Source organism: Pollicipes pollicipes, unplaced genomic scaffold (assembly GCF_011947565.3).
Source record: "Pollicipes pollicipes isolate AB1234 unplaced genomic scaffold, Ppol_2.1 Scaffold_4002;HRSCAF=4701_pilon_pilon_pilon, whole genome shotgun sequence".
Taxonomy (NCBI): domain Eukaryota; kingdom Metazoa; phylum Arthropoda; class Thecostraca; order Pollicipedomorpha; family Pollicipedidae; genus Pollicipes; species Pollicipes pollicipes.
Window position 1 is genome coordinate 34,589,436 of NW_023596420.1, and position 26,644 is coordinate 34,616,079.

Consider the following 26,644-nt stretch of genomic DNA (forward strand, 5'->3'; position numbering starts at 1 on the left):
GGGTGCTTGCCATTGACTGATGATGTGCTGTGGATTTCCGAATGCTGCGAAAAGTTTAGATTACCTGACACATCACGCCTGGCCCAAATGCCTGCGACACAGTCCCGGGATCCGGCGGCGAATGTGACGCGTGGCGGCACCACTGCCTGCGCCGTTCAGAATCTTCTGTTTGGCATCAAAGCTGCGCTGTTCATATGCGCAGGTCAGTCCATCAGTGAGTCCTTTCAGTTACGTCTGACTGGTGCATCCGGTACCAACTTCATCTGCTTGATTCTTTCTAAGGGTTATCGAAATGGGGAGGGGGGCGGCGAGTAGCAGCAATATCAGGGGGTAGTTGGCCCAAACTGCTGGTAATACTGAACATGAACCCTACGGCGGTGCGTGGAGAGCAATGAGGTATGAATTCCTTCCATAGCTCCACGGACGTTCCGCCACCACCGATCGAGATGGGCCTGATGGTGCGGCCTGCGTCTGGCCGGAACCACGCCCGACACGGGGTCGGAGGCTGCTCGTGAGGGGGGGGGGGGGAGTGGTGCAGCGCCGCGCTGGCATGTGAGCAGCACCTCCGCCTGGTCAAATCCCCCCTGGACGTCTGATAGCGGGAGACACATCTGACCGTGGCGAGTCTGATCGAAGGTGAAGGTGGTGGTGTGCCATGAAACTCCCTGGGTGTCGCGTCTGGGACTGCCGTCCAACTGAAGCCAGCTCCAGTGGGACGACAAGCACTCCGCATCGGCCCCGAAAAGCTCGACGCGGAGTGCAGCGCAGTCGTGAGTAACAGGGTCGAGATATGATGAAATATCGGTGCAGCGCACAAGGCCCAGCTCGCCAGGTCCACGCGGCCCGCTCCCCGCCGGCCCGTCATATCGCTGTGAGAAGCCACAGGTGCACGCCACACCTGTGGCCGCGGGGAGGGGCGCCGGCCGCCGCGGGCCGCCAAACGGCCGCGTGACAGCGTATCGATCGTGTGTCCGCGTGCAACGGGGTGCGACGTACGTGGCAGACGGCGCCGGCGCCTCACCGGGGCAGTGCAGGGCGAGCGGAGCGTGCACCGCCGTCCGAGCGTCCAGCTCGCGTCCGTCGCCGAGCCGCCGGTGGAGCAGCGCGCGCGCGCGCCGCAGCGGCTGCAGCATCACAGTCCCAGTGGGTGGCTGCGCGCGGCGTCCGGCCCTGACCGCGCCATGGCCGCACGTCACTACACCATCATCTCACAGGGCGACGACGTGGAGGACCTGCTGCCGCCGGCCGGGGCCAACCCGGTGCGCGAGCCACGCCGGCGGCGCGCCCTGCTGGCGGCGCTGTTGGCTGCGCTGGCGCTGGTCGTCATTGTGCTGGCAGTGTCGCTGCCACTGGTGGTGGTCGGCACGGCGCGCGGCACCGGCACCACTCCAGCGCCCGTTACCACCACTAAGGCGACGACGACGACGAAGCCGACCACCACGATCACCACCACGACCACCACCACTACTCCAGCCACGACCACCACGACCACCACAACCACCACCACGACCACTGTTCCAACGACTACTTCAACCACCACAACGACCACTACCACTCCTGCCACTACCACCACAACCACCACCATCACCACCACCACGACTGCAGCCACCACCAGCGCGCCCGTCACCGCGAGCAACAGCGTGGTGGCGGGCGGCGCGACCACCCGGCTGTCGCACTGGGCAGGGTCGGGCGGGGACCTAGCGCCAGCGCTCTCAGGGCTGGTGAGCGCCACCAGCCGGCCGGTGGCGGTGGCGCCGCACGGCGCCGGCGGCCAGACGCCCTCCCCCGATCTCGGCCACCATCACCACCGCGGTTGGCTGGTGAGTGCAACAGCTCCTGACATATGGCCGGCGCCGAGACGCTGCGGCCGGCCCGCAACGGCATCGGTTGGCTGGGTACGCGCTCCAATGGTGTGTGAGATGCCACTGATTCGGCTCACGGCTCCTGATGGCAATCGCCAAACTATAGCGTTATGTGAGATAGATTACCCGAGAAACTGCAGTGCACCGAACAAAAGTAAAATGAGAACCCGCGAGAAGATAAAGCGGGAAGATGGAAGGAGGTTCAAAGTCTGGGAGCAGCCGAACAATATGCTGGGTTTGTTATTGGACTAGCAGATCAGATAAGTCAATTATCCGCACACCTCGTCACATGAAATCGGATCTCTGATGTAATATTTTTGGAGCCTCTCCGGTCTTCTCAAAACGCCAACTGCCGTTACGGGTGCTGGTGAAAATGTGAACCTTGCCGCGTTGATCAAACTACAACTCTGTCACTCCGTCTTGTGAACGAATCGTCGCCGTCGGTTTGATCACATGTGGCATATCGACTTCACAGAAAAGTAACACCCGTGGTCATCAATAGCATAAAGCGTCATGTACTGAAGCTCGGAGTACGTGGATGGAATTAGGATAGAGGTCGATACGGTGGCAAAACAAGATAGACCAATGCACCGTTATATGGTTGTTTCAGCATGCACTGACTTCCGATCCAGCCTTCGTGCCTGCCGCCATCGTCGCCATAATCGTGCTGGTGCTGGCTGCAATGGCGGCGGTGCACGCCCTCAAGCGACGTTCTGACAGGCGGGAGCGCAGGAAAAACATCGGGGTAAGCGTCTGGAGATGATGATCGATAGACCCAACCCAAGCGCAGCTGCTGACGCCCATCCCACCAGGCCAACATATGCAAGCAGGGGACGAACACGCGGAGAGGAGCTCTTGGAGCGCGCGTAGATGTCGTGGTATTTGCATGCTTGACGGGGTGGCCAGTCAAGCTTACCAAGTGTACCGAACGGGAGCGGGCTCGTGCTCGATCGCTGGCGGCTGCCCGGCGTTTTTACGCGACAACTGTTGTGAGTCACGCTAACACTCAATCCATCGATCAGTGGACACTGGCGACCGTTTATCAAGCGGTCCACACATGTTCCGTTTCATGTGATGGCATCTGAGCAGGAGGGCTGCACGCGAGGAACGGAGTGTGCTTTAAATGGAAGTGGGTGGGGAACGGGCCCCTTCCGATCAGACGGCTGACTCCTGATCAACGAACTATTGTGGCCGACGCCTGAATGTCCGACCTGTACCTTGCAGCAGATGGCCCAGGACCTCCAGTCGGGGGACAAAGTGATGCTGATGAGCTCCGACGAGGACTGAGCACCGCGGACACAGGAGCAGACTGACGGAGCACAGCCAGGGATCCGCGCGGCCGCGGTCTGTCGCATCCCCGCTCAGGCGCCCGCTCGCCCAGCGTCAGCACCAAACAGTGCCGCGTATGTCAAGAGCGTGGTGGCCGCAGCACCGCACAGCCCCGCCTCGCCGCCATGCGCAGGCTCTGAGACTGTGCGAAGCGTGCAGCCGCGCAAGCCGTGCTGTGTCCGCACGCGCGACAGGACAGTCGCCAGTGACCGCAGTCTTACGCGCATTCAGCCGCCGGCGGGACGCACGGCCGGAGCGGCGTTTTGTGGCGCGGCGATCTCCCCGCCGCCGTGGCGTGTCTGGCGCGGCGATCGCTCCCGCCGCCGTGACGTGTCCGGACGGCCACTGGGGCCGCCGAGTGTGAGAAAAAGTCCAACTGTCGGACCGACGACAGGACACGCCGGCGGGACAGCGGAGCGTGTCGCGGCGGGCGGGGCGGGCTCTGGCCGCCGACTGACCACCCCAGGTCTCCGTCGAATGGTGCTCTCAAGGCGTACTGGTCACCGCCTCATGCGGCGGAACTATTTCGGTGATAAGGCGTCTCGGTTGTCACGGTAGTCACCGCTCTGTGCAGCGGAACGTTTTTGGCGACCGAGTATCGCCGCAGCTGCGACAGCGCGCAGCCCCACCGCGTTGCGCTGTGCCGATGACTCATCCGCAATGCCACACGTTCCCTTATTTTCAGATCGATCCCAGCTTGACCTTGAGGTCTTCCAGTGTCCGATGCTATCCGCATGTTGCATATGCTATGAAAAGGCGCCTGCCTCTTTAAATCTTGGCGGCAGTTACTAATGAAGCGCACCGGAACAGCGCCGACGATCAAGGGCGACCGCAACCGAGACCGCCAACAGCGTTAATGCGCCTCTTTGCATAAAGGGGACTCATCATTCGTGACGCGACGTATAATATATTTTTCAATCAATCCCCACCTTGCCTAGGAGCGCCGCGGTGTCCGACTTGATTCATATATTACATGAAAGCTTGCGAAACGGCGGTAGCTATTAATAAATCATCGGCGACGTAACCGAACCATTACATCATTTCCTCATTCTATATACACGCACATTGCCATTCAATAGCATAGTATCCGCCGTACAGCAAAGGAATGTTCTCGCGGGTTAAAGTGTAGCTCCGCACCGCTGCTGCGACGCAAAATACGCTCCAATTATGTCCGCACAATCATGCTACAATGTACACGCTGACACCGACTGTCACGTATTCTACATCGATAGAACGGGACAAACGTTTGCTGCACCCATGTACGACAGCGCGGCGAGACGATTCCTCAAATATTCTTTGCCACCGACTCTCACTCCGGATATCCCCAAAACAAACCAAACATGGATCGGAACGGGTGGTTTATATGCACTTGTTTTAACACACCGCCGAGCGCAATCACTCACGTGAACTAGCCGCTCGCGAGCCGTCGGTCAGACGCCAGTGTCGGGGAACACAGCAAGATGAGAACGCCGTCCTCTCTACCAACGCAATGTCTGACACCGGTCTAGAAGATGACGTCTTCATCCACCACCTCGTCCAGCATGTTCTTGGTGTCAGGCTCGTCCTCTTTGACAACACCCTTGGCGGCCAGCGCTTCGGCCGCCGCCTTCTCGAGGGCCTCCTTCTTCTTGCGCAGGATGCGCTTCTTGTCCTGCGGGCGCCGGAGAGGAGCCGGGCGTCAGACGAGAAGGAACAGGGCGTCACACGGAGAGACCGGACATCAGACGGAGAGGGACCAGGCGTCAGACGAGGACGAACAGGGCATCCGACGGGGAGGGATGACAAGGCGTCAGACTTGTCCACTCGTCCGACGACAAGGCGTCAGACGAGCAGGGGTCGGGCGTTAGACGGGGAGGGACCGGACGTCAGATGGGGAGGGACCGGGCGTCAGCCGGGAGGGGGGGGGGGGGGGTGTCAAACAGGTAGGGGAGCCGGGCGTCTGACGGCGAGGGACCAGGCGTCACGAGGGGGTGGGGGGGGGGGGGGGGGCGTCAGACGGGGAATGACCGGGCGTTAGACAGGGGAGACAGGCGTAAGACGAAGAAGACAAGACGTCATTACGTCACGAGAACGTCCGCACAATAACAGGCTCCAGCCCCACAGGGTCGGCAGTAGCCGTGTGATAACATGCTCTCCCTCCTCTTCCCTCCCCTCGTCCGCTGGAGGTGTACAGCTAGAGCGGCGCACACCAGCAGCCATTACGGGTCACGCAACCTTCCGAAGGACAGCACCGGCGGCGGCCGTGACAGCGGAAGCAAACCCAGCCGGCCGCCCGGGCGCACCAGTGCCATCTGGTGTCAGCCGGCGGAAGCGGCGGCGGGATGCCACGCGCCACTGACGAGCTCCGCACTTGCTGCGCCCACCCGCACCGAGCTGAGCTATACAGAGCGTACCTGGATCTTCTTCAGGCGATAGAACTCCTCCCGCTCAAGCTCGTCCAACTCCGAGATGATGTAGGCCAGCGTGCGCTCGATGCGCGGGATGATCACTGAAAGAGACGGCGTTGTAATGAGCCTGGCTAACGTTATCGCCCCGGCCACATCAGCGTAGGTGATGGTGGATGAACAGACGCGATTTCGAATCGATCAGGTCCATAGTCTGCAGTTAGGCCTGTGCCGCCAGTAAAGGTCGACAGTATACAGTCAGTGGAACTTTTAATACTGATTAGTAATCAGATTGGACAGGTCACAGATATAAGAAAACAGGACATGACCGCTGAATTAGCGAATTAATTTTACCCCCCCCCCCCCCAAACCTTTCCCATACCGCAGTCACTCACTATGGTCTTTCCCCAGGATATCACAAGATCACCAGGGAGAGTATGTTCGTTTCCGTCAAACAGCAACCATGAACTGTAAAGTTTGCGTCAACAGCCCCCACACATTTCATCCCAGCCCCCGGAGCGCCAGCCCACCGTGCTCGATGGCGTTGACGCGCCGGTTGGTGATCTTGATGACCTCGTCGAGTGTCACGAACGACGTCTGGAGCGACGCCAGGTCCACCAGCAGCTCAATGGCCTTCTGGTAGTTCTTCTTCATGTTGGCCACGGCGTGGCCGCCGCGCGCCAGGCCGGCCAGCTCGTACTGGTCGGTCGCCTCCTGGTAGCTCTCGAACACTGGCAGCGTGACGCCTGGCCGCGGGGCACACAGGTCACGGTCGGCACAGGGGTCAGGGTCGATACAGGGGTCAGGGTCGATACAGGGGTCGGGGTCGGTACAGGGGTCAGGGTCGGCACAGGGGTCAGGGTCGGCACACAGGTCAGGGTCGGGACACAGGTCAGGGTCGGCAGAGGGGTCAGGTTTGGTACAGGTGTCAGGGTCAGTACAGGGGTCAGGTTTGGTACAGGTGTCAGGGTCGGTACAGGGGTCAAGGTCGGCACACAGGTCGGGGCCGGCACAAGGGTCAGGATCGGCACAGGGATCAAGGTCGAACACATGGCACTGTCGGTGGACAGGCTGTCCGCGACTGTCCTCCGCCGTAATTGGTCACCGCTTCGCAGCACGGCTACACGCGCGTCACAATCATGACAAACCGCAGACTACTCCGGGTCAACACCATAGTTCCCTGACCGCGCTGGCCAGATCAGACCAAGACGACTGTGTTGGCGTCACCGTTGGGGGGGGGGGATGGGCTCATTGCCGGTGGTGTCACAACGCCAAGTTAAATATTGCACTGGCTTCTTATCGGTGCGCGATGTACGATTGTTCGATGCATCAGACAGTCGAACAGTCCAATGCCATATCATGTCGATATCATCGATACATAAACTACCTGTTTCAGCTGCTCTGACGAGAGCGTGGACATTGAAAGCGTCGCGTGAAAGCTAAAAAATCTACTTGGTGGAGGTTCCTAAATACATACTTATGCGTCTATAATTACTGTACACTGATGATATACCTATAAATGCTGCAGACTAATGATATACTGGCTGGCGTCATGACAGTCATCTTCCCAACCACACACTTTATTAATTCACCGACAAGTAAAGCAGTGGGATAGGGAAGGGGGACTGATTAAGTCAGACACCAATTACCATGTAAACCGCATGACAACTACATCACAGCCAACGCCCCGAGCGCGCCGAGCCCAGACGCCAGCAGTCAGCAGGCGTGGTGCTCTGTCCGCAGGCCGGCCCACCCACCTGCCACGTTATCCTTCTTGGTGCGGACCTTGATCTGCGCCTTGTTGACGTTTTGCAGCACAACCTGGGGCAGGGAGGTCTCGCCACCGATGGCGAACTTGACCTCGGCCAGGGAGAAGGCAGCCACCTTCATCACCTCGCCCATCAGCGTCTTGGTCTGCGCAGCGGGCGGGGCGCGTCACACACGGCAGGGCCATGTCACAGCAGCAACAGAGGCGCCAGGCCTCATCATGGGGCGTGTCACACACGGCAGAGGCCATGCCACAGCAGCAGCAGGGGCGCCAGGCTCATCATGGGGCGCATCACACACGGCCGGGGTGTGTCACAGCAGCAGCAGAGGCGCCAGGCTCATCATGGGGTAGTCACACACGGCCGGGCCTGTGTCACAGCAGCAGCAGATGCGCCAGGCTCATCATGGGGTACGTCACACACGGCCGGGCTGTGTCACAGCAGCAGCAGAGGCGCCGAGCTCATCATGGGGCGTGTCCACACACGGCCGGGTCACGTCACAGCCGCAACAGAGGCGCCGAGCTCATCATGGGGCGCGTCACACACGGCCGGGCCGTGTCACAGCCGCAACAGAGGCGCCAGGCTCATCATGGGGCGCGTCACACACGGCCGGGCCGTGTCACAGCCGCAGCAGAGGCGCCAGGCTCATCATGGGGCGTGTCACACAAGGCTGAGCCGTGTCACAGCCGCAACAGAGGCGCCAAGCTCATCATGGGGCGCGTCACACACGGCCGGGCCGTGTCACAGCAGCCGCAGGGGCGCCAGGCTCATCATGCAAAACTAACAGAAAAGGCAAATACTGTATGCTTCAGTGTACAACCATGATGGAAACAATGTGAGAGTGTGATGTACCTCCACAATCTTGCCTAGGATCAGCCGAAATCTCAGCTGCAGGGCATCTGCCTTCTTTTTCAGCAGGCTGTGACCCTTCTGAGCACCTTTCAGCCGTAGCTTCATCTGGGTCTGGGCACTGAAAAAGGCACACAGTGATTTGGCATGGAATCAATGTCATCTGATGTCTCAACAAATTACCTGACATGGTAAGCAGCAGAGACTAAAACTGAGTTACCAGAGCTGTCAGAGCACTATCATTCACATTGCAAAAAGCACAATTGTTTTAAGCACTACATGAATGCAAGAACACAATCAGCACATAAATCTACAGCCCCACCCACCCCAAATAATAGGTGCACAAAATGACAAATTCCACCTGGAGGATACACATTACTTTACAAGCAACAGGCACATGTAGCTACCACTCATCAGCCAAGGGCAAGATGCACCAAGTATTGAAAGGACCAGTACATCAGCATTCCTGCATAAGATATGGCACCTCTCCACCAAGAAGTTCAAACAAAACTCAAATGTGTGGTAAGGCCAAATTGTATCCAGACTTGCCATAGAAACAAAAGATATGGACATGGAAAAGCAAAAGACCTTACATCAACACTTTATGAATATAATAATGCTAGAGTCCATTGTGCAAGTTGTTACTACCAGGTGTGACCCAGACCCAAACAAACACCCAAACTTCAAAGAAAAGGAGTCGCAAGCTCAGAAATCAGCAAACATGACTTGCAAATTTTAACCCAATGATTCTGCAGTATCCTGGATTTGGATTCTTTGCATGCATTATTCTATGACCCCTGATAATGTCCTTCCAAACAAGTAATGTCCTGTAAACAAATATGTGGACAGCATGGATAAAAATGTGGATTGGAATGAAACACCGAAGGCATTTACCTACTTATTATTGTATGATAATTCAAACTTGTTGGCCGACCATTCAAGATTAATGGGGGATGCAAGATGGATGGAACATTTCAGTTTTCCCAATCTCTACAACAGCATGCTGTTTCTGTATAGATTGTGGATGGGCTTCACCAGGTGTCTGAAGTTAGTGCTGCTCTTCCCAAATGCAAGGCATTCTTTAATTTCCCACTGCTTAATTAATGCCAACAATATTGACTTAAACCATGCCTTCATCATATGGGGGACACTACGATTCCATGGATGCAAATCCATAAAATATGAGTTAGGTATCATCAACAATTCACATAAAACAAAACAGACCTGAAGTGGAAAAGCAGGCTGTTTCTACGCATTTCTCCTGGCACACATGTCTGCGGTACCATAATAATTAACTGTAGGAAGAGCAATCAAAATGATAAACATAGAGGGCTACTGACAGTGACACTTGAGGAACATATGTTTGGATCTCAAACAGCAATTTTGTAATTTTGTAGCATACATTGGGATCTTAAGCCTGATACTAAAATCTGAAATTTGTAGGGGGGGGGGGGGGGAAGGAGGCCCACCACAGTCATACATGACACTGTGAGCCTGGCATTAAACATCTTGACATGTGAACTTTCTTAATCTAAGCTGATTTTGGAGAGGGAGAGTCTTCAAAGTTTTAACTCAGTAATCTGGGTCTCAAAGTAACCACAATAGCATGATGTTGATCTTAAAATAAAGGCCCAACTAAGGAACCATGCAGCATAGGACTATCCTCACATAATTTTGGCTGCAATCTTTTCAGTTGACTGGAGCAAAGATTATCACTTGGCCTGCCTCATGCTTGTCTAGCTGCCAGGACTTGTGCATTCCTTATCTGGGCTTGCCATCTTATTCTACACACACAGAAAAAAAGCCTCCGCTGTGGCATAATTCCATGCATCATCATGGCCTATCTCCAGATCAGTCTGAAAACTAGCATTGCATATAACAAAAAAATATGTATTATCTACATAAATCTCCACATGTTCCATGCCAGGATGATGCAACACTGTGTCTCAAATTCAGTGTAATAAATTTCATCTACTATCTTACCATGAAGATTATCATGAAGGATGGATGGACAGGAGTTTCAAAACTGAATGTGTGTTAAGCATGTCTGTCAAACAACAATGTAAAAGTATACTATCATCTACTAGTAACACATTTTCATAAGCACGAAGTGGTGCAAAGTGCCCAGAGCCCCAAAACAATCTCAGGATTTCATGGGAACTTATAGCATCCCAGGTCCAGACTTGGGACCCTGACACAAGCCTGCTATGCATATTTGTCCCATAACAAAAATAAAAAGGACAGTTCCAAATAAGCAGTCTTGATGTGAGATAGCAGTTTTCTTTATCATTTCCTGCAGTTCACAGCCATCCCTTTCTTAAAGCCTCAACACCTCTTGTTTCTGAGCTAGACACACCCAAACTCCACCACATACTAATTTGTTCTACCTTATTCAAAGTTACCCAGATACATGTCATCATAGAAACATCACACAAATTCCTCCATCCTTAAAAGCCATATTGTGCTCAAGATCAAAGAAATATGACAATGGGATAATTGTATCTGGAACACAGCATAAAAATTACTGTATTGGTGGACAGCTGATGGAGAACAGCCACTTAAAGCTGCTACCATGCCTCAACCACAACTATGATATGATGCATAACAAGGACATTTGGGCTGTTTCACTAGTTATGGAAGGCATGAGGCTGAAAATAGATGACCTTAACCTAGAGTGCTACAAATGAGAATGCAAATACAACACACAGCATAACATCATAGAAAAATACACAACACCCTGAGAAAAGACAGAAACACAAACACATGCCCAAAAGATAACAACACATCAATTACACATATCCCTGAAAAAATTGCAGAGGGTTTACATTATAATCATGACCCAAGCCTGAGGTTCTGCACACCAATGCTGCATACACATCTGGCACTGTGGGTTAATTTTCATAGTCTGGCTCACAAGCATACCTTTGGACTAGATGCAGTAATATACCTATTCAGGGTGGATACACTGGTCACGCACACACACTGTATAATGTTTCCTGATACCAAGAACTGAGTTTAAACACGCCTTACCCCCTGGAAGGGAAGATAGCCAGGCGATCCTTTCCAGACATGTCAAGAAGTTGAGGAGCAAAGTTCTTGAAAACAGCACCACACCACTATGTTTCAATCAGTAGCAAGCAAAGATTAATACAAAGACGGTCAAAAAAGCATTCCAAAGCCCTATTGCACGAAAACGGGGAACTAGAAAGTCAGCACCGTCCCAGCCATCTCCAAGTACAAGCGAGCGCTCCGTTGTCCACTATTATGCAAAAGAGACGGCCAGAATCGTTCCTCAAGCGTCAGTTCTGTCGAAAACGTAAGCGGCGAAGAAATCAGATGACCGCTGTATCTCTTTTACTTACACAATACTTTTGAGTAATTGCCGTAGTTCTCGAAGAATAGTGCAGACTTATTGTTTGAAGTAGTTTTTATATAATCTAACAATAACAATTTCAGGTATTGTGCTAAATGGTACGAACTAAACTGTGTATGATGTGGAACACGGTGCTATATACTCTTCTTTCTTTTACCATCCCCAATGTCAAGGCTGCAATCTGTGTGGTTGGAAACGAGGGGAGCGAGACGTGGGTGTAATGGGCGGGAATTGGAACGCGATTGGAACCAGATTGATTTAAAACTCGACCTGGTTTATTGAACCGAACTCATTTCAACGGGGGTGTCATTACCCACATTGCGTACCGCATACGGAGGCCCCTCTTGTCAGCAGTGACACCATAGTACCGTCACTGGAAGTCAACAATCCGGTGGCCCCTGCAGCCATTGTCAAGCGAGGGGTCATCGGTTGGGGCGGGCTGGTTAGTGGCCACCGCATTTTTGAAATGCTGTTTGCCTGCAGATGGTAAAAATGTAAAGCCAACAATGGCAGAAGCTATACAAGTTCGACAGGCCCAGTGGCAGGTCTGCCGCGATTGGAAGGAAGAGTGGCGACCGGGCCTGCCGCTGCTGGAGCAGTGGCGCGGGCACCAGGCGGGGGCACATACCCTCAAAAGCCGGCCATATATCGTATTCAGGAGCCTCGGCCCGCAGGATCGGGCACCACAATGTCAGCCAGAAGACCGTTGGCGTCCATCGGGGCTCTTGAGGCGACATATGTCGGTCAAACACTATTGCCGGCACCGCACAGTCCGCCCCGTGCCGCCTCGCCCGTGAGGACAGTGATTGGGGTATTCAGAGGCCTAATGCTGTTACCGAGGCCTTGCATGTCCACTTGCGTGGTCAATCCGATCGCTGAGAAGCCTTCGACGTTGCCCTGGGTCTCTGTATTTTCTCGTAGGGTCGTTCCCTGCTGTTGAGACACTGTCTGCTAACATGTCCGGGCACTCTTGATCGCTCAGGTCCCCTCCATGGATCCTTCACATCTGCGTCTGTCAGCGCCCGACAGCACCAAAGGGAGGCCCTGTGTTGGCAAGCGGCTCCGAGTCAGCAAGAGTCAGTATTCGAGGCGGTCCGGAGAGCTTAGAGGGCCCACTGGATCCGACGATCAAGGCTCCTATTAGAGGATCTAAGGGGACGAATGACTGGGCAGTCTTGTTCAAGGGCCCGGCCTGCGTGGGCACGCCCTCAAATAACAGTCAGACGGCCCTTTACGCCGATCGAGGGCCCCTGAGTCGATATGGGTCTATATGTCGGTCAGGCACCACCAGTACAGCACAGTCAGCTCCCGGGGCCAGGGATTTACACTGGTCAGAGGCGCTGTATATGTCAGAGGCCTACAGCGCCTAACAGAGGGTCCTGTGCTCGCAAAGCCCCCGAGCCGACTAAGGAAAGTTTTCAGTGAAGTCCGAAGAGGCCCGGGCAGCCCATCAAAACCAACGATCAAAGACTAAGTTGAAGGGCATTAGGGCTCCATGGACTGGGTGTAGGGTGTAGGTCACACAAAGGACCACGGCCCGTAGGACTGTGACCTGAAATATCAGTAGAGGTCCTCTTGCGCCATTTGGGGAACCCCTGAGACAATGAGGTTGTCTAAGGGAGTAAAAAAACAAGAACACCGAACAGTCTGCTCCATGTCCGTCTGAGCCCTTGAGACGCATTTCCCAAACCGGAACGAGGCCGGGGCCCGTGCTTTGCAATGTTCGGGATCCCTGACACAAAAAGTCCGATCCTATGCCGGTCAGGGACCACAGTGCCTAACAGGGGTCCTTTGGCAGTAAGTGGCCCCGAGTTGGAGCGGTGTTTGAGGGAGACCAAAGAGGCGCCAAAGGGTCTCTCAAGACGAAAGATCAACGGCCCGATTGGAAACTGAAGGGCTGGAAGGATTGGCTGTGGGTCACATTAGGGATCCGTAGGGCTGTAGGGCCGTGACCTTTACTGTCAGTAAGAGGACCTCTTGCACCGATAGAGACCCATGAGACGACCCATACCTGTACTTCGGATCGGCCCACATTGTAAGCATGATGTAATGAATCGGTGCCAGTCGTAGTTCGAAATAGGCAATGGGTGGCCACATGGGTTTTTGGCATAATCTTATGCTGAGATCAAAGGTCGGTGCCTAACTGGAAGTTGAAGAAACCTGGCACATAAATAAGACCGTACAATACTTGGCACCTGGGAGTTCTTGTAATGAAAAACTGCTACCTGCGAATTCTTGTAACAACGTCGCTATAAACCGTAGCTTGCCTGCTGTGGCAAGGGTTGCATAACAAAATGTGTCATCACCGGGCGAGCCAATTATTATGTCATACCATGGGCTCTACTTCCAATTTAAGGTACAAGTGGTGTGAGGCGTGAGCGTGGTGACCTCGGAGTAAAAACATTAGTTCTTGCAGCTAGCTAAAACGTTCTTACGATCAGGCCTGGCTTGCCAACAAGGCGTGAGCAAGTGCAATGAGTTTCTGGCTACCATGAGCACCGCGCACTTCAATAGCGTGATTCCTTTGACCGGTCGCCTGACCTGCTGACACAACGCCCGACAACCGCGGCTCCCTGACCGCGCCGCTGTGTAAACAGCACCGCCGCGTACATGCCCACTCTTGCCGCCGCGTATCGATAACAGCCGGGCGCTTATGTGGCGGTGTGTTTGGGCGCCGGGTTCAGTGTCCGTGCGGCTGCGGTTCCCGAGCCACGGCTGCGCAGCGGCAGGATGCGACTTTGCTGGGCGCTGCTGGTGGCCGTGCTGGGGCCGGCGCTGGGCCGGTACGAGCCGACCTGGGAGTCGCTGGACTCCCGTCCGCTGCCTGCCTGGTACGACGAGGCCAAGGTGGGCATCTTCATCCACTGGGGCGTGTTCTCCGTGCCCAGCTTCGGCAGCGAGTGGTTCTGGCGCAACTGGAAGACCGACAAGAACCCTGCCTTTGTGGACTTCATGGCGCGCAACTACCGGCCGGACTTCACGTACGCTGACTTTGCGCCCCAGTTTACTGCTGAGTTCTTCAATCCGGCGCAGTGGGCGGCGCTCTTCCAGAAGTCGGGCGCCAAGTACGTGGTGCTGACCTCCAAACACCACGAGGGCTTTACGCTGTGGCCGAGCGAGCGGGCGTTCAGCTGGAACGCAGGTGGACGTGGGGCCGCGGCGTGACCTGGTGGGTGACCTGGCGGCCGCCATTCGTAACGACACCGACCTGCGTTTCGGTCTGTACCATTCGCTGTACGAGTGGTTCAACCCGCTCTACCTGAATGACCGCGCACAGAATCGCAGTGATTTCGTGACGGGCAAGACGATGCCGGAGCTGTTTGAGCTGATGCACCAGTACAAACCCGAGGTAATCTGGTCGGACGGCGACTGGGACGACTCAGTCGAGTACTGGCGCTCACGCGAGTTCCTCGCCTGGCTGTTCAACGAGTCGCCGGTGCGCGACACGGTCGTCACCAACGACCGCTGGGGGCAGGGCACGCTCTGCAAGCATGGCAGCTACTACACCTGCTCGGACCGCTACGACCCGGGCGTGCTGCAGCCGCACAAGTGGGAGAACGCCTTCACCATCGACCGCGGCTCGTGGGGCTTCCGGCGCGAGGCGACGCTGGCCGACTACCTGACCATCGAGGAGATCCTGTCCTTGCTGGTGCGCACGGTCAGCTGCGGGGGCAACGTGCTCGTGAATGTGGGGCCCACGCACGACGGCCGCATTCTGCCCGTGTTCGAGGAGCGTCTGACGCAGCTTGGCCGCTGGCTGGACGTCAACGGCGAGGCCATCTACGCCAGCCGGCCTTGGAGCACGCAGAACGACACGCTACAAGGCGACGTGTGGTACACGGCCCGAGACGAGGCCTGTGTACGCCATCGTGCTGCAGTGGCCGACCGGCGGGAAGCTGCAGCTCGGCTCGGCGCCCGCTGACCGCACCAGCTGCCAGCTGCTGGGCTACGGATCGGTGTCGTGCGACGGCGGTCTGGTCCAGTTCCCGAGCCTGCCTGAGGTCAACTCCAGCTGGGCCTGGGTCGTCCGGTTCAGTGCCGAACAGGCGGCGTACCAGCCTCTCGGGCCGCCCGCGGATAGTGCCGATGACGTGGTTCTTCTCGGGTAGCGTGTTTTAACTTGGCTTGTCTCTGATGCAGAAGACCGGTCTTGTGAGCTTTGCGGAAGAATATGGCGGTAATGAACATTCAGTTGTCAAGTGCTCTGTGCTCTCATTGTCTCATCTCGGAAGAATATGGCGGTAATGAACATTCAGTTGTCAAGTGCTCTGTGCTCTCAAGTGCTCTCATTCAGCTGCTCAAGTGCCGTCAATGTGCTCTCTCAGCGGTTCTGCCTCACCATTCATCGCAGCCAATGTGTCATTCGCGTACACAGGTGCTTATATTTCTGTTCCTGCAAAGGTCAAGCCTCTAATCCGGACGTCATCGCGGATTGGCTGCAGCATAATTTCTATGCACAACAAGAAGATGCTGCAACTTAAAGGGCATCCATCTCTCAGGCCTCTCGTATTTTGACACACGGAGCAACAAAACGAAATTGTTCAAGGACGGTTTCTAAGTATCTCCAATCCACGGAGTCACATGCATTTTGCCGTTCAGAAAACCAAAGAATTACCAGCACTTCGACCTACTGTGCGGTCTTCCATCAGTCTGGCACCGTCCAAATATTTTCTTATGCATCTCCCCTTTATGAATTCCTCCCGGTCTTCCTTAATTAGCGCACGAATCATTTTCCCAGTGCGCCAAGCTAATGTTTTTGTCAAAACTTAAAGACCAAATTTAGCAGGCTTGTAGGCGACAACGATTCTGTGGTGTGTGATGAGGTGCGTCCGTTGCCTCCCTGGACGCGCCTCCGCGCGGCGGCTCGACCTTGAACGATCTTGACATCGCGGACTGATGGGACGGCACGAAAAGCCAGACTGAGCGCCAGTCGACTGTAACCGATGAGCAAGCTTTATAAAAACGTAGGGTTTTATAGAAAGGTACTGCGTTACCGCCGCGAACCAGGACTGATCGGGTTTTCCATAGACACCAGAGTTGCAAAAGACTCATATTTTGTAAGAGGCACTTTCAGCTTCCGCGTTTGTCATATCATGATGCATGCAATGAATTCGCTCAAAGCGTTGCACGCCGATTGCTTGCATATGGTTTGAAAATATAACCGGCATTCTTCCAGGATCTCCAAAGTGGAATCTGTAGCATGCCAGGCTTTAGCGTGGTTTAAAACCATTGAGGTCATATCAAATAACACACACACACACACAACACACACACACACACACCACACACACACACACACCCACACACACACACACACACCACACCACACACACACCACACACACACCCACACACACACACACACACACACACACACACCCACACACACACACACACACACACACACACACACACACACACACACACACACACACACACACACCACACACACACACACACAACACCACCAACACACCCACACAACCCCACACACACACCACACACCCACACACACCACACACACACACACACCACACACACACACCACACACACACCCACACACACACACACCACACACACACACACACACACACACACACACACACACCACACACACACACACACCACACACACACACCACACACAACACCCACACACACACATATATATATATATATATATATATATATATATATATATATATATATATATATATATATATTTCACTCACGACGAGAACAGTGAGCATATAGGGGCTGCCATCCCTACCAATCCAGGCATGAAAATGTCCTTCCAAACAACCGGTACGTGCGGATCAGGTCATTTTGTCTGAGTGATGCAGACAAGTGATACAGCGTGATACAACACTGAGTGATACAGCGTGACGGAGTGGCATCAGACGCATACTTTTGGCTCAATACCCGTACCCAGGCTCAATCTATTGTGGTGACCCAAAAGCGGTATTATAACACACGTTCGGTCTTTCTCGTGGGAATTGGTGACATATATTTTAAAACGCTGCAATACATTGAGCCCCACGCGCCGGCGGCCCGACCCGATTGAATACCACGAGGTGATGGGTTTATCTTACGCAAATGCGCTTACGGAGATGCATCAAATTTCGGTCCGAGCGAGAGCGACCTCATGATCTCCCGCTCCCCGATTCAGAATGCATTGGCTGGCCTTCAGACCTCGTTCCGGTTAGATTTGCTCAAAGCGAATTCCTGAACGACGTCATTCATCGCCATTGCATGGATGAAAAACGTGAAAAAACGAAATAGTCCCATTTTGCTATTTCACAGTGGACCATGTCGCTCTCTAGCTTGGTCCAGATGTTGGATGTCGTCGTCTGACCTGCCATGTCCAGGATGTTTTTATCAGTCAGGTCGTCGCACTTCTTCTCCATGTTTGAAGTTTTTAGACACCATTTTGCCAAGGACATGCTGAACTGCCTACCGAAATTTACGTTTTCCCTCATCTTTTGTGTTGTTTATAGGCCTGGGTAGGCGCAGCCAAAGCTCAGTTATACCGCATCCCAAAACTCTTGGATTGCGCAGCTTAAGTATTAAAATACCACAGTGCAGATGAAAGTGGACAAATCACCACAATACCTGGTGAGACACATAGGTGCTTCACTGCGTAGGGTAGAGGCCGGGGTTGAGATTAGAAACATAATGATATCGAGAGGAGTCCGTGCTCTTCCCTGTTACACCAGCCTGATGTGATCTGGGTTACGATAGACCCTGCCGAGCATCTCACCTGCTCCCCCCAGTTTGTCTTCGGTTTCAACAGTAGATGGCTGTGATGTGTGATGCGATTATAATCCAAGTATATTTCATTCGTTGGTTCCCTATGCTGAGTTGCCATTCCTCCCACTGGTCCTTACGAGCTAAGCTCTTGCATTCTGTTCCATACATTCCTTCCCATTCTCACAGTCATTCACGATGCTGTTATCCTTCTACACCAGTTCGTTCCTACTCGAGACACATACATTCAGATATAAGCCCCACGGTTTCGTCTTTCGAGTCCCCTCCCCCCCCCCCCCTAGTGGCACGCAGGGTCGGTGTGGAGTACTTTTGCCTAATATACTTTCAAATTATTTTTAGGAACATTAAACGCACGTTTACAATGTTAATCCTTCCCCAGTCTTGACACTCAGGATCTTTCACACTAGTCTTGGGGCCATTTGGTTGAGGGGTCAAAGTGCGTAGCAAAACGCCATTTCGTCAAAACAGAATGGCTCTCATCCTTACTGTCACCCAGGCAGCGTCCTTGCCCCTAAGCAGGGTCTGCTGTCCACTCAGGGATTTCCTGGCTGGATGTTATGCCGTCTTCGCCGAGCGCGTATTTCGTAAACGTCTTTGCCAGAAACATGTGATGGCTTCGCCGAATTTTACCTTCCACGTCTTGTGGGCAACATTCCTGTTTTATGAAAGCCACCCTGGCTGTTTATGCCAGCTTCAACCAACACGGAGCATGACAAAAGCAGATCACCGACCAATACGATTCCAGCGAACATGGCGAGCAACGAGCAATCAACTGAGACTATGACAGTGGTTGCAATGCAAGCAGTACCATCAGGCCGCATAGCACGCTGCCTTGCACGACCGGCTCGGCTCAGCCTGCATCAGACACGTCGCCTGATCAGCAGTCAGACCGTATCAACCGATCAGTCTCAAGCTCACCTGAAGATTGGCCGCATCAACACACGCTCTCTGGCTAGGCAGCTAGATAAGAGTAAGCTGCTGCTAGGCGAACATCAATTGGACTTGTGCATTTCGGAGACTTGATCTACACCAACCATTATCAATAGCTTTTTGTCCTTTCCCAGAAACTGCTTGGTTAGAAATGACCGCACTGCAAGTCGCGGCGGCGGAATTGCCAACCTACACTGGGTAGAAATACGAAGCGAACGGTTGAACCCACAGGGGAACGTACCGCCAGAGACGCTATGACTAGCGATAACGTGACAGGGCGAGGTGCATCACCGGCGACCGTCGGCATGGTGCATCGCCCACCTGACAGCCCACCCACATTCTCCCAACGCCCACGGCACTTGACCACGTGATTACTTATCAACTCGACGGACCGCCAACGGTCACTGTGCTCCCTGATACCCTCAGTGATCATCAGCCCATCCCCATCACTGCGGGCTGGGCAGGGCGAGACAGCCAGCCCAGAAACGCACAACTCGGGCTGGCAACGAGCTTTCTGGGACGTGATCTGTGTGGACCTGCCCGCCGTTGATTGGACAAACTCCTACAACACTAATGACGTGAACATGATGGTAAAAACATTTGTGAACTGTACCAGTTAACAAAAGGCCCATATCTCTCGCAGGTGAGCTATCTGAAATTCTCGGAACTGCTGCTGGCGGCCAGCTGAGCACGTTTGCAACAACATTGATATTCTCAGCCCTGCTCCATATGCCCACAGGTGAGGTCACTTTACTGAGGACACGGTGCCCGACGCCGTCACAGCTAGTGAGGTGCATCGACGGCGGAGAAATACCTTCGCTAACTGCTGTTAACCCGTCCAAGACTTCGATTGGGTTGATCATGGTCTTCTCACAACACAATTTCAGTGACACAGCGTGAACACTAATTGCTTCAAAAGTTATTTAAGTGGTCCGAGACAAGTGGTGCGTGGAGCAGTAGCGACACTACCGGTGACCAACGGAGTGTCCCAGGGATCTTTAGTCGGTCCGCTATTATCCACCCCTTTCACAAACGATTTGCGCAGTCACCTGTCACGCGGACGCCTCATCTCATGTGCAGATGACGCTCAGCTTCTAGACCACGCTCCTGCCAGCAAGCTGTCTCGAAGCACTACGTCGTCTAGAAATACCAATTTGTGAACTTGAGCCTCACTTAGCGCAGATTAACTAGAAATGATATCAAGGACAAAACTGATTTTTCGATAGGCTCAAAACGTAATTTGCAGAAAAATCTGTAATTTTCACTTACGATAGGTGGAGAGGTTATCTCACATTCATGGCACATCAATCTCTCGGAGTGATCGTAGACTTGAAACTGTCGCCAAAGTCGTGCAAAAAAGCGACGTAGTTGTAGTGTCGCTGTACCGCCTCAGGCATTGCTTTACACCTGTTGTTCTCAAAATTATTGGTTAAGCTTAGGTTTTTACACAAATGTCTCACTGTCTCTGTATTTGAGCTGGTACGATCTGCTAGGTGCAGAGGATTTAGAAAGCTCTACATTCTACTGCCAGGATTGTCTCTGGCATGAAACGCAGGGAGCATATAGCACCGACTCAGGAATATCTTAGCTGGCTCCAGATTTATGGCTTGGTGAAAACGAAGAACGTGCTGAAAGTATTCGAAGCCCTAAGGTGCAAAGAATCACCCCACCCCCCCCCCCCGACTGTCGAATCTCCTTTTAAGCCACGTACGTTCCTCTACTTCACTAAGGGAGATGCACTCCTTCATGATAATGCCTCTATCCCGTGCCCAAATACCGGTCGCAACTCATTAAGCGGGCCTTTCCTCATCGTGCTGCGGCAACCGCCTGCCTCCGACCACTACTATTTCTTCGCATCTGAATTCTGACGGATTAAAAACTTGCATTTCAAAACGCTTATGTGTGGTCATGCACCTTAATTTTAAGCCAAGCTGGTCGCCTGCATGATTGTATGCTATATGTATTTGCAAGTGTGATCTTTACAAGTCAGTGCGGGTCCCATGTACTTACAATTTATTTTCATTCATATTTGTGTGTGTGCTGGGGATGGCACATTCTGTTGGCAAGTTATAATATTTTTTGGGATATATCTTTGGACTTCGTGCGTGATGCATGCTATCATATTTTCGTATCATATTTTATCATACGTAATTTTATCGTGTCGTATTTTACAATACCTGTTGTGAAGTCTAGTTCGTGATACCGTATTGCATGGCATAGGTCGTAGCATCGTCCTTTAAAACACCGTTTTGAAATGTGTTGAAACGAGTGAGTGAGTAATATAGCGAACCGGGCGCAGCGAACGTTGCAACCAGCCGTGTATCTGAAAAGCCATCTCTAGAATGGTTTTCGAGCTAACAATACACATACAAATTTATAAATAAAAGCACAGTATCCCTGGGCCACATGCTGCTTTTTCCGCCGGGACCTCTCGCCCCTTGATGATCTTGATGTGGACAGGATTCTCAGCTGCCCTTCCGGCGCGGCCTATCGTGCAGATGCCCTGCCCGGCCGGCTGACCCGTCGCTGGCTTCCGGTCTTATAGGTAGCGACCCGGCCACTATGCAGAGAAGAGATTGCAACGGAGAGGGGGGGGGGGGCTGCAATAGGAACAATGCTAACAAAATAATACATACGCGGTATTAGTTAAAATGTAAGGTCCGCCGTACATTTTGGTGATTTGTGGGTTTTGCGGTGTCTTTATCTGATAGCTGATATTATTTATAATTTAAGGTGGCTTAGCATGCAGCTAAGTTGATTGGCAAGTAAACATCTTAGGTATAGGGAGACCGCTCTATAACTTGAATTCTTAATATTAATATTTTGGAAGAATTTTAAGCAATATAACCAATGTTTCCATGATAATGCCATCTAGCAACCACCTCCTGCTATCTTGAAGGTTGATTATTGTCAGTATATGAACTCATACTTCCTGAAACCGAGGAACAAGCAGCTCAAGGCTTTTTTGCTTCATCAAGGCGTTACAAAGGTGACAAAGTAAGTGCAACACGCCCTGTGGCGCCGTTGGCTGACGCCGAACAGGGAAAGCCGCGTTACCTCTTTTGCCACCAGATGCCGTTGCCTTCAAATCATCCGTACGACGTCGATAAGACCAGCAGATCACCTTGGGGCCGAGTATACGAAATTAATCAATATCTTAAACTTAGGCAGCATTGCTCGGCCTCGGATCGTGAGCGAGGCGAAGCGGGTGACCAAAGCGGTGGTCACTTGCTGACCAAAGCGGTGGTTTGTCCGTCCCGGTGGATCAGTTGGTTAGAGCGCCTGCATTCCGATCTACCCACCCGTGGCGGGATGGGTTCGAGCCGCCTTAGGGCGCCCGCTATTTGCTCTTGGCAGGTATGGCCTACGGCCGGTGGCAGCGGTCGCGCTAAAGGTCGGTTGACGTCAGAGGGCAGGACGGACCGTGCTGAGCATTGCGGCACGTAAAACTTTCGCCACTAAATTCTGCCGTCGCCTGGAATTGCGCGATCGGATGGTGGGGGTCAGGGCTCACAAAACAAGCGCTGGTTAGCGTGAGCGCTGATCCCAGAAATCCATCCATTCAAAGGGCTTGGATCAAATTTAAAAAACACGATGTAGCAGAACACAAGCTGCCACATAGCAATGTGATCGCCTGAGAGCGGGCCACGTCCGACAAGAGATATACATCGGTGCATGTTTCGTAAATGCTCGGAATGCAATTTGACTGTTTCAAGATGATTATATGTTGACCCATGGCATCAGATCCAGGTTTGAGGATTAGCGGCTTTATCGCGATGTGACTGTTTGAAGCAGCCGGTGGCCGCTTCCACAGCTCGAGCCTAGCAACTAATATGCATATATATATATATATATATATATATATATATATATATATATATATATGGCCACTTCTTCCCTTGCGACATAGGGTCGATGGTATTGCACGCGGGAAGGGGACCGTTGGCTTTACCCTTTGTCTCCCCGCTCCCGTTGTTCACCACTGGCGTAGCTAACGGAACTGTGGCGTAGCATTTTGGAGCCGAGCCTCTCCCACCTGGAGCTGTTGGGGAGAGGGGAGGGGGGGGGGGGCTGGCGCTGGAGTCAAAGGAGAGACACTTGTTAGCTTCTCAAAACCTAAAAACGTGCCCCGAAGCATCAACTAGGATATCGAGTCTACAAAGCCACTGAATCCAAAAGTAGACACCCAGTTACGATCAGAGGGGCCCTTTGTCTAGAGACACCTCTTGACCCAATTTTGCTCCCGCTTCCATTATGACAGTACTGTGGTATATGACGTAATGGCTGAAGACTAGGCGAAAAGAAAGGGCTACAGTTGTTGAGGCGTGTCCGGGTTGAGTAGCGGTTTTCTATCACAGTTTTCAGCTCGTTTCAGTGATAACCGGGCAAACTTGTGTGGCGGGCTCAATTCATTTAGATGCAAATGACGCTAGGACCAACCACTCATTATTCTCTCCTTAATCACGTAAGTCCCAGTAGTTTGCCCAGACCTTAAGAAACTTGAATGAACGCGATGAAACCAGCTCGACGCAGAACGCTGCGCGCGCCCGCACAACCACGGCCACGTTCCCACGCCAGCTCGGGCGAGCGGTACATTACGCAGCGCTGCGCTGAATCGCCGGCCCGGCAGAGAGCGGAGCTGAGCGCGTGATGCGCCGCCCCGGGTCTGGAGCAGCCGTCCTACAGTGACGATTGATCGCTGCCAGGCGAGCGCCATGGTGAGAAAATTAATTCTGCCCAGCTTTTAGTTTCACATCAGCATTTGGCCCGCAGCGGTCCCAGAGGAGGAGCGCCACAATTGGACGACCAATTTGGCGCGGACGGCGCTTATGGCGCGGTTCATTATGCAGACGCTTATTAGCGGTGCTGGCGAAAGCGCGGCGACTGTGGACAGGTTCGGAGCTGCGTGGTGTGACGTGTCTGCGAGAGGGCGCAAGAGCGGGAGCCGCTGTGGACAGATTCAGAGCTGCGTGGCGTGACGTGTCTGCGAGGGGGCGTGGAAGGGCCGCTGTGGACCAGCTGATGTCGATCGGTCAGCGCCGTTGAGCAGGAAGGGTGCGGGAAGCCTCGGAGACGGTACTTCCTGCCAGAACGGGATGTGCCTACGGAGCAAAGATCCTTAGAGATACTTTTGGCTGTGCATACTGCCGTAAACTATGCTAGCGACGTCATATGCACCAGCGATATCATAACAGCGATGCGGCGTCATATACAGCCCGCGATACTGTAACTTGTTTAGCTGTTACTGAAAAGTGTCCACTGCTGCGGTCGCGTTTGTTGTGCTGTTGATGTTAAGTGTTATTTGGATGGTTGGCCTAGCCCGCGACGGTAATCTGAAATCAGCATTACCTTAAGTGCTGACGCTAGCTCTCAGGTCGCGTCGGCTTTTTGAAATCCAAACTAGGGGCGCTACTCATGGCTAATCGTGCAATTTGCATGAAGAATGTTAAGCGCTTTTAACCTACTTGCAGGTCGGCTTTTCGGATAGACCCTGCTGGCAGAAGGGGCCTGACGAGGATGGGGAATGCAATGGTCTTTACACATTTCTAGACATCCGGAAAGCTGTTATGCTTCCCGTGACGACTTTGGAAGGCGCCACGCCACGGCGTAAAGGAATTGCCGCCCGCGAATTTCAGGCGTCGGAACCCGTTTCCACGACGACCTATCGACCTAAGCGACTAAGTGACGACCATTCCTACTAGCGGGCAAGGCCCCGCCTGCGCTGTAGCAGGACCTGTCCAACTACCTTACCGGCATCCAGGAAAAGCAATACGAAGCTGTCGCACTGCCAACATTATAGCGCATTTAAAATGTCGATGGCGGTGGGTCATGACATTGTGCGACGAGGTCAGCCCCTGATGGCGGGGCTGACCAGGATAGCGGTCTGCCCGCCGCAAGGTTTGGCATGGACCATTTCGGTGGGGTGCATACCCAATGAACGAGTAGCGTTTGTGTTTCTTTTATATTAGGTGAAACCTGGCGCTGGCGACTGTTCTGCATTATCTGAAATGTGCAAACGCCCATTTACTGCTTCTCCCGTATCAATAATACTGGACATGTATCCATTGCCATTGCTAATATGTTTTGTCTCCTGTCCAAATGACCACTTGCCAAGCTCACAAACATAGCGACGTTTGCATGGAAAAAAACGAAAATAAGGCGGCTATCCTGCAATATTTATCTACTCTTGTCACTTCTGCGATCAAAGCAAGTTTTGTTTATACTGTTGGAAGTGATAAAAGCGGACTATTAACCACAGCTCATTAGAGTGCTCAGCAAACGAGCGAAAGGAATGTTTGAAGAGGATTTATTTCTGAAGTGCTTATTTCAACAAGCGTGGGCTCTCGCCAACTGAGCATGCTTGACATGAAAACTAGATAAAGCCATGCAGGAAAGTAGCATCGGGTTATTAATGTAAGCATACATCAGATTAGCATCAGCAAGTCCCTGCGCAAGTAACCCTTGACGGGTTAAACTAGGTTGACGAGGCATATGTGACATTGATTGCGTCGTTCTGAGGACAGCGAATCGTGAACACTTCAACAAGATATCCGACATAGGTAGGAACGGTTCATTTTCGCACCAAGTGGGTCAGACCGACGCAATACTCGGCGCATTCGAACCTCGTGGCGCTGCAGGCGCCAGTGAATAAATTAGGGCCTGCAAAAACCTGGTGACAAATATCAAAGTTAAACATAGCTGGTCCTTGAAGGCTGTTGTGGTCATTTGCGAGGAGTACTATGCCCATAGATTAGACAGTTTTATCTGTCACTGATGTTGAACTCAGGTACCCAAATTTTAAACATCATTCTAGAACTGGTCTGGAGTTGTTCCGAAAAACAAACGAAGGACCCTTTAACCATATCTGAAGTAACTTCGCACTTCGCGGGAGATGCTGCAGCACCGTTTTCGACATTTCTTGCTACGAGAGTGCTAGCCATTTTTCCAGCTGGAGGCGGGTGACAAGGATACACCAAGGTTTGATCTTTTGTTGCTTTGCTGGCATAAGCCAACGCACGTGGAAACAGCCAAAATGAGTTGCACTATTTTTGCCTCATCCCTTAAAGCTCATGGCAACCGATCGGCTGGCACGCAGCAAATCCCCTTCCCTCTCACGTTCTGGGGGAGGCAAGGAGCCCATCGGAGGGGCGAATCCCAGCGAGTCAACGTGGTGCTGGTAGGCGCGCTTACAAGATGGTGGCCAGGCTTACGGCTATCGTTCATTTCTGCCCCCCAAAAATGTTCAGTAGTTGAATCCACCCTTGCGCGGTCTGCACACTTTCCACGAACCGTGTGAAGCGACAGTGTGTGACCGCGGGGAGGGCAGGGGGGGGGGGGGGGCTGCCGCCAACCCGATAAGGCCACCACCGGCGGAGCTGGGCAA

At 53.1% G+C, this 26,644-nt stretch overlaps 2 protein-coding genes and 1 pseudogene across 2 annotated transcripts; 2 read left to right on the forward strand and 1 right to left on the reverse strand.

The window, feature by feature from the left end:
- Positions 1-1,181: 1,181 nt before the first annotated feature.
- On the forward strand, positions 1,182-3,939 carry LOC119094421 (spore coat protein SP65). The gene is made up of 4 exons (XM_037217482.1): positions 1,182-1,272; positions 1,339-1,820; positions 2,473-2,607; positions 3,087-3,939. The coding sequence occupies exons 1-4, from the start codon at positions 1,182-1,184 to the stop codon at positions 3,147-3,149; spliced, it is 771 nt and encodes a 256-aa protein (XP_037073377.1). The 3' UTR covers positions 3,150-3,939.
- Positions 3,940-4,078: 139 nt separating this feature from the next.
- Positions 4,079-11,466, reverse strand: LOC119093706 (V-type proton ATPase subunit D). Its single transcript, XM_037216708.1, has 6 exons — positions 11,221-11,466; positions 8,194-8,311; positions 7,333-7,489; positions 6,106-6,321; positions 5,585-5,679; positions 4,079-4,842 (listed from the first exon to the last, which is right to left on the reverse strand). The coding sequence occupies exons 1-6, from the start codon at positions 11,259-11,261 to the stop codon at positions 4,696-4,698; spliced, it is 774 nt and encodes a 257-aa protein (XP_037072603.1). The 5' UTR covers positions 11,262-11,466; the 3' UTR covers positions 4,079-4,695.
- Positions 11,467-14,259: 2,793 nt separating this feature from the next.
- LOC119093922 (alpha-L-fucosidase-like) lies at positions 14,260-16,723 on the forward strand (annotated as a pseudogene).
- Positions 16,724-26,644: the final 9,921 nt, after the last annotated feature.

Coding starts and splice junctions, on each gene's coding strand:
- LOC119094421 (XM_037217482.1), top strand. CDS start 1,182: ATGGCCGCACGTCACTACACCATCATCTCACAGGGCGACGACGTGGAG. Junction 1,273..1,338: donor CAACCCGGTGCGCGAGCCAC/GCCGGCGGCGCG, acceptor TTGTGCTGGCAG/TGTCGCTGCCACTGGTGGTG. Junction 2,608..3,086: donor AGCGCAGGAAAAACATCGGG/GTAAGCGTCTGG, acceptor TGTACCTTGCAG/CAGATGGCCCAGGACCTCCA.
- LOC119093706 (XM_037216708.1), bottom strand. CDS start 11,261: ATGTCTGGAAAGGATCGCCTGGCTATCTTCCCTTCCAGGGG. Junction 5,680..6,105: donor CGTCAACGCCATCGAGCACG/GTGGGCTGGCGC, acceptor CGTCTCTTTCAG/TGATCATCCCGCGCATCGAG. Junction 4,843..5,584: donor ATCGCCTGAAGAAGATCCAG/GTACGCTCTGTA, acceptor CGGCGCCCGCAG/GACAAGAAGCGCATCCTGCG.